Source organism: Lipophrys pholis (genome assembly GCF_963383615.2).
Source record: "Lipophrys pholis genome assembly, chromosome: 16".
In the NCBI taxonomy this organism is placed as follows: domain Eukaryota; kingdom Metazoa; phylum Chordata; class Actinopteri; order Blenniiformes; family Blenniidae; genus Lipophrys; species Lipophrys pholis.
The window spans coordinates 10,519,282-10,530,051 of record NC_137634.1 but is presented as its reverse complement, the minus strand read 5'-3'; the positions used below and the strand labels follow the sequence as shown (position 1 = coordinate 10,530,051).

Here is a 10,770-nt window from a genome sequence, read left to right as displayed (position 1 = left end):
AAACGTCGGACGCACAGGACAGAAAAGTCTGAAAGGTGGAAAAAGAATGGCGCAATCAGATCAGAGGTATTCAAGTATTGTATTGTATTATTATAGTAATGCAGTGTTGTTTCCCTCAAAACGACCTCGGTGTCATTGTATGTGAACGTGGAGAACAGCTGTATTTGTAAAATAACGCAATGTGAGATTACATGTGGCAGATACGTTTAGAAGGTTTTCCTTTTAATCAGAGAACTTTGAGATGATTGTATTAATGTTGACTCCCTGTGACACGGTGATTAGTCCAACAGAGGAATTAAATTAGAACCATATTAAATAAATTGTATGTGATATTTATGATGCTAAAGATTTTAAGTAACCAAACTACAAAGACTTCATGATTTTGTTGTGTGTGACAGTATAATCCACTCAAGTATCATCACCGTGCGTTACTTTAGATAATAAGTAGTTAATATGATCAAATTGAACTGTGAGAGCATATAGAGATATTTTGCTAAATATTTTAGATTAACTTTCAAAGTACATCAGCTCAATACCAAAACCTGATGAAGGGTCAGACACTGACTCCTCATTTGTTGCTGGTACTTCAGGTAAATAAGCACACTCTTTTTTTGGAACTTGACTGCTAATCACTGAATGTTAATGCAAATCTAAACAATACAACATTTATACATTCACGATTATCCTGATGATAAGTTGAAGATCAGCAGGGTTAATACATATCTTACTCAATACAAAATAAGAATCTCTCTAGTAGCTTTATATCCACTTCCTATCCTTAATTTATAACTAGATTAAATCATTTTCTCTATATTGTGTGTGCCTGAAACACTACAATCTTTTGAAGAGTCTTTTGAACTCTGTTCTGATCATCTGCCCCACCAGCAGAATGCTTCTGACCACAGTGAGCACAGAGGTACCAACTGTCACCGAAGCCACCAGCTTCCCAAGGACAACAACCACACTCCTTCTTCAAAGACAGAAATGTTGTGGTAATTACTGAGCCTGAGGCTATGCACAGAACTGTTTAACTTTTATGAAGATGTGCTGATTGTATTACTTGTGATTGAGTTCTATTGATAACGATATTAGGAGTAGTTATCAACTTGTAAACCAATGTCAGCTCTGCTGCACACCGACACAGGGTCTGCATGCTAATCTTTGCTTTAGTAACTTGTTAACTCGCAACCCTACAGACGGCACATAAAAGACAACATCGCACACGTAACTGAACACCATGTGACGACTCCAGACGTTTTACAAAGCAAATCACATTCATATAAACTAATTTTATAACTTGGCCTTTTAACAGAGACACACTCAGGAAGCAGACGCTAAAGACCAGCTTCCATACTTCTCTGTTCTCCCAAATACATGAACGAGACGAGATCAGCCTTCCTGCCTCTCACACCGTTTGGAATTTAGTTTGTTGTGATCTGACATTTTGTCCCGTTGTTCCATCATACGTCTCACACACTCCCTCCACCTCTCTCTTTGCATCACGCGCGCACACACACACACACACACACACACACACACACACACACACACACACACACACACACACACACACACACACACACACACACACACACACACACACACACACACACACACACACACACACACTTACTATTATTTAACTATTAATTCAAATTCCAAATTAATTGTTTAGTATATCTTATGAGACTGATATAAATGAATTGGCTATCATTTCCCTATCAAATAGGTCACACTCCTAAAAGTATCTGCTGGAGATCAGATTAAATAATATGAAGCGTGTGAGCATGCGAAGTCAGAATTTGATAATGATAATAGAACAAAGATATAACCATTGTCACACATACTGTACATCTTTAAATTAATTTTGATCGAGCAAAAGTACTATAAGGACTATAAGGACTATAAAAATTCTGATTATCTTGCCTCTGTATTAAAAACATGAATAAAATGATGGTTTGAGTTTACTGTCAACTTGTGTGTTTGTTTCCATTGGCTCAATGTTTGTATTTACAATATTATCCTCATCCCACCTCAGCCAAGCAGCAGTCACATGTGGAGCCATTTATAACCTTCAAACAAAAGAGCAGCTCTCAATCCGAATTGAATTAAAATATTTTGATTAAAATATGGGCTAAAGGTTGTTTGCTTTACATATTGTTTTCATTTATAATCGTTTCCATACCTCCCACTTTTCTTATATATATCGACTGGCCAATACCCCATGATGCCGGTATGTGCCCTTTTGTTTAGAGCACCTGACCCTCCACAGGTCTTTGCACGTCCCTGCCGAGGCTCGGTTGTCACTGTCATTTCTAAAAGATGAATCACGCCAGTACCTCCCCTTCTAAGAGGGCGTGTCGCGGACACACTTTAATAATTCGTGTGAGAACAAGGCAGCTCAGACATTTCTGTCTCCAAGCGCTTCTTAAAACCACTTTATTTAGTAACGGAAGTTTTGAGCCAATGGGAGAAGATTGCCATACTCTTCCGCCAATGGGAAGTTCGGATGTTCTGGCTCCGCCAGTAAGCGGCCACCTCATTGGTTAAGGCTAGGAAGGCGGCTCCAGTGGATATAAGTGGATTTGAGGGCTTGGGAGGAAAACAAGGACGCTAGTTAACGTGATCTCGGCGTTGAAGGTATGGATTACATTATTTAAAAGTTTAGTGGGTGTTTTTAACACACTTATGGCGACCGGGAGTTCGTGAACAGCGTGTTATGCTCAACAAATAGCAGGCTGACAGTGAGTGTCAGGCATCTGTTGGCTGGTGGCAAATCCACCAAACCAACCAGCCCAACTAATAACTAAACCAACTAACTCCCGTCAGGAGCGAGGTCCTTCAAACTAACCTCGCCGGCAGCTGACGGCTGCGAGTGACCGTGTTGACGGCGAAACACGCGGCTGTCGCGACCTGACGTTGTTTTATGCTAGCCAATGTTGACGTTGTGGTTAGCTTAGCTAGTTAGCCTTTAGCCTGATCTCAGTGGAGATGCAGCGACAGTGTGTGGAGGCAACATGGCCAGAAAATGAGCAGAAGATCTCCCCCACCCACCCCACCCCACCCTGACAACTGACAACGCTCTCTCTCAGGACAAAACACGTGTTGGGACGAGAAATGTCACCGACACCAACTTGAAGCTTCACAACCAAGCGACCCGGGGCTCCCTCTGGACTTAGTTTCTCCTTAAACACTTTAACAGACTCCGACTTGGTGTTTGTCTTGAGAGCTGAGCTTGATTTTTACTTTGTGTCTAACTCTCCTCCATCAGGTTTGGCTGAACACTGTCAAAATGCTGTGATCACAACACTAAACAAAACTTTACAGCACTAACCGAGTTGTGTACCTCTTTACATTCCATCCTCGTGTATTTTGTGCGTGCTGGTAAAAATACTGAGAATCTTCTTCTGTCAAGTTATGCACACTGGGTATTTTTAGCTTTAATTAGCCTACTTCAGTCTAAAGCAACAAGTTAGAAATGTGATGCAACTGTACCAGTGGAGCAGGGGATGAGGTTGAGGAAACACACTCCCTTTGCTTTCCACTCCTACATATTGACACTATTGTAATTTATTGGATAATGCATTGATTCTTTTCTGCTGTTGATTCTTACTCTGACTGACATGTATCACACATGCACACGTGGGATGTTATTGTTGAAGTTGAAAGGTGTTAGGCTAATCCAAAGTGTAAATTGCAGGTGGGATTTCTATCCTGTAGTTGAATCATTTTGTTTAAAATGTCTACTGACATAGAAAAAAACAATGCAGACTCTGAAAGTATTGTGTTTTTGTTGTTGAGGTGTGGTCTTGGTGAGGGTATGGAGCACCCTGTACACAGAGGGGAGACAATGCCCATCGGACTGCATGACAGGTAAGGATCAGTGCGTCTTCACTCAGTGTTTCTCCCCCATTGAATGTGTGTCTTGATTACTTTTACAGAAATGGATTATAGGTTAAGAGCAGCTGACAGATCGCCGTCTTGAGAAGAATCCCAGCTTTCTTTGTAATATGAGTTTCTAGACACACGGGAGTGCCTGTGCATCATTGGTAGATTATTGCGAGGCAGTTACAGTTCTGGGATCAGTCCTGAGTAGGAAACGGCTTCCAACTGTTAATCAAGTAATCCCAGATTACTCTGTCAGAAGAAAGAAAAAAAATCAAACACAATCTAACACCAGGGTCAGGAATTAAAAGTACTTCTGAGAGTCTGTCTGGGGTGTCCACCGATGTCTTCTTCTGTTTTCGGCACAGTAATTCACTTGGGCCAGCATTTCTTATCTCATTGGTGTGTGTGTGTGTATATATATATATATATATATATATATATAAAATGCTGGCAACTTTGTCATCGTTTACAAGCAGTTATTCTGATGTTTGAATAGGTTTGTCACAGCCCTTTGTACACAAAGTCTGATGCTGTGGCTTCGAGCTTGTTCCGGTGTTGTTAATGGCAAACAAGCCAATCCGTTTTTCACACTCTGACCCTCCTCCCTGTCGGGTATATCTGAGTCAAATGACTTAACTTGCAACATGACGTCACACGGGTGCCATGCTTTGCATGACTGCGGTGGATGTTGCACTTAGATCTTGAGTTCTGACCAAAAAAATAGATGTTTATTGATATCTTTATCCAGCAGTGAAAGACGAGAGCTCATTTGAAGTACAACTGTTATTTTCTTGTTTCCTGTATTTCTGAATGTCTTTCAGAGTGTTGGTTGTTCTACATTAGAATAAAAAGCTCTAATTGCCATATCATTTTGTGGTAAAAGTCACAGTTTGGCCTGTGGGCAGAGAGGACAGGATTTTGTGGCCTTCACAATGATCACCTTTCCCCCAACTTAAATGCACAATCACAGAGAAGCCTTCACTTAGTACTTCACATTAAGAAAATCATTTATTAGCACTCGTTCCGTTTTATGATTCATTATTTGATGGTCTCATGCTCTGAAGTTAACAGTAAGTGCTGTGTTTATGAGCTAATTAACTTGATGTAGGTTTCTGTTGATGCTAATGAGAGAAGACAAGAACAATGATGATGATGGTGTCTATTTATATACTTTTACATTATATTTCAATGATTTCTAATTGTAATACCTACACAGTTGTATTTGTAATGAAAGTGTTGCTACAGTTAAAGGGGATCTTGGCGCAAAAACCTTTTACATAATTAATCAAGCAAGCTGTTACTGTTGTGTTTAACTGACCAATGTTTTGGGTGGTCAGAATTGTAAAATAAAAAAATTTGGGAAAGCCACAAACAGAAAATACTTCACTCCTGATAAGCTGCATTCAGATAAATTGCTTCAATCAACCAATGTCCCAACCAATCACAAAGATTCAGGTCCTACTGTTGCACCTCTCAGTCTGGAGTCATTTCCGTGTTTAATCCAGTGTAGCAAATTTTGGGATTAACTTTATTGAGCTCCAACATTGTTAAACTTGTGATCTAACAGTGTTTTGCACACTGGTGATCCTCATCGTCCGTGAAGACAGTTATGACTGTGCTGAAGTGGCTGAGGCGCAACACAAACTGGACAAGAACAATTTTGAGTGGTAACCGTGTTACTAGAACGGATTCCACAATAACCTTTTGCCGATTTGAATGGAAAAGCATAACATGCCATGGCATCAGTTCCCCTGGCTTTTTATTGCTTTTGCATAACTAATTGAATTGTACATGCCACATAAGCCTTCCTATTCATAGGGAAAGTGTTCCCCACAGTCATTTCGAATAAAACCTTTTACAAGGGGCAGGTGTTGGATTATTGTAGTGCTACTAGCATTATTTGAAAGGGGCGTCTTTGCAAGGGGGTGTTGTGATTTTAGGAGGAGAGTGATATAGTAGAGCTGAGGATAACAGGTGTAGCGCTGAGCCTTCAGGCTTAGACAGAAGTGGCAGAATGACTGCCGCCCTTGCAGCGGGCGCAAGGTCGGCCTGCCAGTTTAGCCGTAAGCCGTGGAAGTAGAAGGTGTGATGACGGGGTCAATGTGCCGCTCAATGTAGTTTCTTTAGGGGCCGAGTGTACCAAAGTTGCAAATTTTAAAACCGTAAAAACAAGCTTCACTTTCATAGTTATTCGACCCTTTTAAAATGTATCAAGATTTTCTTTGTAGTAGAAAACGTGTCAGATCTAAAGTTGGAGCCGCAGCCATGGCGGTGCAGTTTGGGTGGGGTGAGGTTTACAGGAGGGAACAGGTGTGTGTCATAATCAGAAAACGCCCCCTTCAGACCGGGCCTGGTACGCATTCGCACAGCAGTTGAAATCTGACACACGAACAGATTAACTGGACAAATATACAGCTTTTCTGAGAAGGACATTGTTGGAAAATCTGTCACCACAGAGAGCATATGCGCCCACCAGAACCCTTTGCAGGAGGCTGTTGTGACTGTCATATAGTTCGCTTGCAGCTTGAAAGTGTTTGGTAATAGAGGAATTGACATGGTAACTATAGACTTTTAGGTACTGCTTTCTCCCATATCTTCAAATATCAGTTTGTATACTTTTACAAAAAAATTTTGTTGTTGTTGTTGCCCAAATCTGCTTATAATCTATTTGAGACATACTGTATGGTCACTTCTGTTTAGATATACTTTTATAATAAAGCTGCATCTTTTCATCTGCATACAGCAGACTTAAAAGTTGTTTCCTTTCAAAGATATGTTACAAATGTCCCTCAAGGTATAATGTGTAATAAGATTAGAAATGGAAACGGAATATAAAACGGCACCAGCAGCTTTTAACCCCTTTATGACCGAAACATATATTTCCATTTTATGGCTGCAAAATTGTCAAAAAAAGTCTCGAGTTCTTCTTCTTTTGCCAAGATATGTTCAACTTTGATCTGCTTTTTTTGTGATCAAGATGAGCAGTTTGTTTGTTTTGAGCCAGTTCACTTATAATACTTCCTGTTAAAGGAAATGCTCAGCCGATGATACTGAATGGAGAGATGATTCTGCATGTTACCCAATGTACTTATTGCTCATTTCAGTTTCAAAATCCTTCCTTGTGACGGCGTCCAGTCACTGCTCCTCCCGACTGTTCTGACTGAAGCTGTGGAAATGCACAAATTCATCCTGTATTTATGGGTAAATCTGTGGCGCTTTAGATATTTCTAGCCGAACGGCAACTACTTTTTACTGCTCTTGTTGTTATTGGCTGAAAAAAAAAAAAAAAAAAAAAAAGCATTTTCACAACATTTGGCCTGCGACGGTTCAGTTGCAACAGATGCTGCAGAAACATCTTGTGACTAGTGTTATGTTATAGCCTAATATATCACAGCCTTAATGATGTCTCACTGCTGTTACCATAGCATGAATAGCCGCAGTCGCCGTCGCAGCAACGGCTCTGCTATCCTGGCCTCGTTGTCATGATCGCTGCTCCAGTCGGAGTCAGTCAGCCTCAGCTACAGTTGATTGGAGTCGGCTGAACTTGCTACTGTAGTCATCTTTTTAACTGCAGGGGTATCAACTAAGGTCCGCTACTGAACACACACACACACTCGCATCTAAGGGCAATTCAATGCCACCAATTAACCCAGCACGTGTGTCTTTGGGCTGTGGAGGGAAGCTAGAGTACCGGGAGACGATGCATGCAGGCACAGGGAGAACATAGAAACTCCACACAGACGGATTGTTGTTTTGGCCGTGAGAAAATAGTGCAAACCACCGGAGCCCCGCACCGCAAAGGTGAAATACAATGCTTATTAAAAGTTACCTGAATTATAAAAAGGTAATTAATTACTGACACGCCCCAGACATCATCTTAGATTGACCCGCAAGCATTTTGTAATTATCATTCTTGACTCCCTTCCATGACTTTACATAGGCAGCCCAGAGCTGTAATCATAACTCCTCTAACAAGGTGGCAGTGTTGCTTAGCTACTGGTCTATTCAGAGATCCTGAAAGGGTGATGGGAAGGCAGGGCTTCTCCCCCCTCCTACCATGAGACAACTGTGAATGCAGCAGGGCAAGTAGTCGCGGTGGATGCAATCTATTGGCTTCTCAGTGCTGCCTCTAAAGTCACAACCCTGACTGTAGCCTGCACTGCCTTCACCAGCGTATTTCTGTAGCCGCCGCTGCCGCTCTCCCTCCCCCTTAAATGGTGTGGGCAGAGTGGGATGGAAGACTGCATTGGGAACCTTTTCATGGAAATGGTTTTTGCTGTTGGTGTTGCTGTAGCACCATTCTGGTGACAACAACATGCCGTTAAAATGGAAAAGCGGTTCTCCTGTCAGCTGGAAATTCCCAGTGCCAGTCCTTAAGACATCCAGGTCCTCACCCCTTTCGCCTGCCTACATGTGAGTAAGCGCTGAATGGCATTCACAATATGCAACTGGAGCAATGTGTATGTACATTTATTTGTTTGCTTTTCACTTTAGGATATTTTAATTAGTCATTTAAGGTGACACTGTTATTTTCTATTTTTTTGTTGTTGCAGCCATAATTAGACACAATGCGATTGAACCTGTGTGTGTGTGTGTGTGTCAGGAGATTTGCCTTGTTCCAGTGTGAATTTCATGGTCTGTTGGCACAATCTTTTGCTCTTGGGCAAAGGGACTCATTTTGCCGCTAGCTTGGACATGGCAGGCACCACATCCCGTCCTCTTGCCCTCTCCCTGTGGCTATGTTTATTTGGGAACAGGGACTCAGCAGCTTGGGAGGAGCCTGCCTTTGTCAGGATGTCTGGCGTGCCCTGGTTTAGAAGCTATTGTCATCTGCTACTGTTCAGGAAGGGGGAAGGGTAGCATGGGAGAGCTCCACACTGCCTCTCGCCATCCTCTCTCTTTACCCCCTTTACCATTTGCTCTGCTATTATGGACAAGTGTCTTGCTTGACTTTTATGTTAACGTGGGGTTTGCGTGCAATTAAGTGACAGCCACACATATTCTAGGGGGTGGAAATGGGTAGAAAAAAACTGTTTGCGAGGTAATCTAGGCTAACCGATAGCCTAAGGGGAATTTCATAGGCTAGCACGGCTCACTTGGAAGGATTTTTTATAAAACTGGATTTGCGCCGTCTCCACTTAGCGTGTAGCTTCATTTGCCAGCTTAAGAGCTTATATTTGGTGGTTTACCCTGATGTTTATTTGAAATATTACCATATCACAGTAAAATTAATCTCCCTTTAATGCCTTTGTTTGTACATCTTTTTAAATGCTCTAAAAACGTGATTTTCAAAACATGGCAAGTTGTAAATATCCTGAATATAATATGTATTTATATTTGTGCCATATAAAACATTGTGAACCCAGAATCTGTGACTTTGTGGCTTTTCACAAAATGACCCAGTAAAAGCTTCATTATTGACGGGATTGTCTTGACATTTGTTCATTATCTTATCAGGGCAGTTTAGCCGGTACGTTCTGGCTCTCAGACACGCTTCCGCACACTCGCATCAGAAAGCCCAGTGGCTGCTGAGCATCTCCTTTGGAGCAGCTGGGAGATAAGGGCCTTGCTCAAGGGCATCGCAGTGGTTTCTGATTGAGTTGTATGTACAACAATTGCAATGCAACTCTATTCCTTCCAAGTTTCTTTGAAAACAATCCCAGCATGGTAGGGTAAATTATTTTACATCCGCGGTTTAATCTTTGTAGGTCCGCCTGTTTTCACCGCTATCATTCTGACTTAGTGGCATTTTATCTCAAAACTGCTGTCAGAGCTTTCGAAAGTGACTTGTCTACTCAGAGTTATCATCGAGTGCAGGTATCTCCCCCTACTTCAGCATTATTAAAGACCTTGTCAAAGACTTTATGCAGTGAATACATCCAGCATTCATGCTGTTTTCCGGAGCTGCACACCAGCGTGTTTTTGTAGGACTGTAATGGAATCGCACTGATGTGGCAAGTATAAGTGACTCGCCCTTCCTCTGCCCCGCCAGACCACTTTCTATTTTGAAAGGTGCATATAGCAAGCTAGGTTTTAAAAGAGGCTGATATTTGGCCCCCAATTATAGGTTACTGTGTGGCCAGGGAGAAGTGACTCTTTATAGGCCTTCCGGGACATTTTTAACTTGGTGGGAGGGGAGTCTTTTTCTGTCCTCATCCGCAGAATAATGGAGGACACAGAGGAGTGAGTTTACAGAATTTGTGATGCACATGTTGTTTAAAGAATTAAGATTTGTCCGCATGTCATTGCCCACTTCAAAACCAGCCTCATTCTATATATGGACTCTTGAGCTGCCAGCCCGAAACGGTTGGGGCCCGCTGCCAGTACGGTCCACGGAGTAATCTTCAGCTCAGTAAGAAGTCATTGGGTTTATCTTTTATTCCGCAAAAAGTCCTTGAAAGGAATGTCATCCCGCATCTCACCGTGGTACAGTCTTAAGCACTTAATATATGTGACTGCTGTCTTTCGTAATCACTTCTCGGAGGTGTCATGGTGAGCCAGCAGCCTGAACTGCAGCAACGCATGTTTGATTTCTGACAGGGACCTTTAGCACATGTCATGCTCCTTTTTCGCACTCTGTGTTCCTGTCACTCTTTGTCAACAATCTAATTAAGGCAAAAGCCTGCAAACTCAATCCGTCAAAGGAGACTAAAGAAAAGAGAAGACATGATGCACTTTTCAGCCTTAATATTCCGGTTTTCTATTTAAGAGTTTAAATGCGACTTGTGCTGCTGTTTCTCGGCTGTGCTGGTTTTAGTTTTCCTGTTGTTGGCTGGCAGCTCATAAAACATCTTCCTCAAGCGAGATAACTTTACTCACTGGCAGCTTGTCTTTCGAAATATTTTTGTTATTGCGGTCGGTTTTGAGGTTGTCGTTAAAGGC

At 41.8% G+C, this 10,770-nt stretch overlaps 1 protein-coding gene across 4 annotated transcripts in view; it reads left to right on the top strand.

The window, feature by feature from the left end:
• Window positions 1–2,403: 2,403 nt before the first annotated feature.
• Window positions 2,404–10,770, top strand: part of klhl13 (kelch-like family member 13) — a 34,547-nt gene continuing 26,180 nt past the window's right edge. The window contains exons 1-2 of one of the 4 annotated variants that reach the window (XM_080483518.1): window positions 2,404–2,640; window positions 3,802–3,873. In XM_080483518.1, coding sequence (XP_080339644.1) covers window positions 3,821–3,873 — 53 coding nt within the window. In that variant the 5' untranslated portion in view covers window positions 2,404–2,640; window positions 3,802–3,820. Of the gene's footprint in view, window positions 2,641–3,801; window positions 3,874–7,942; window positions 8,302–10,770 lie in introns of those variants that run through there. The other 3 variants (XM_080483516.1, XM_080483517.1, XM_080483515.1) reach the window with 3 other exon arrangements.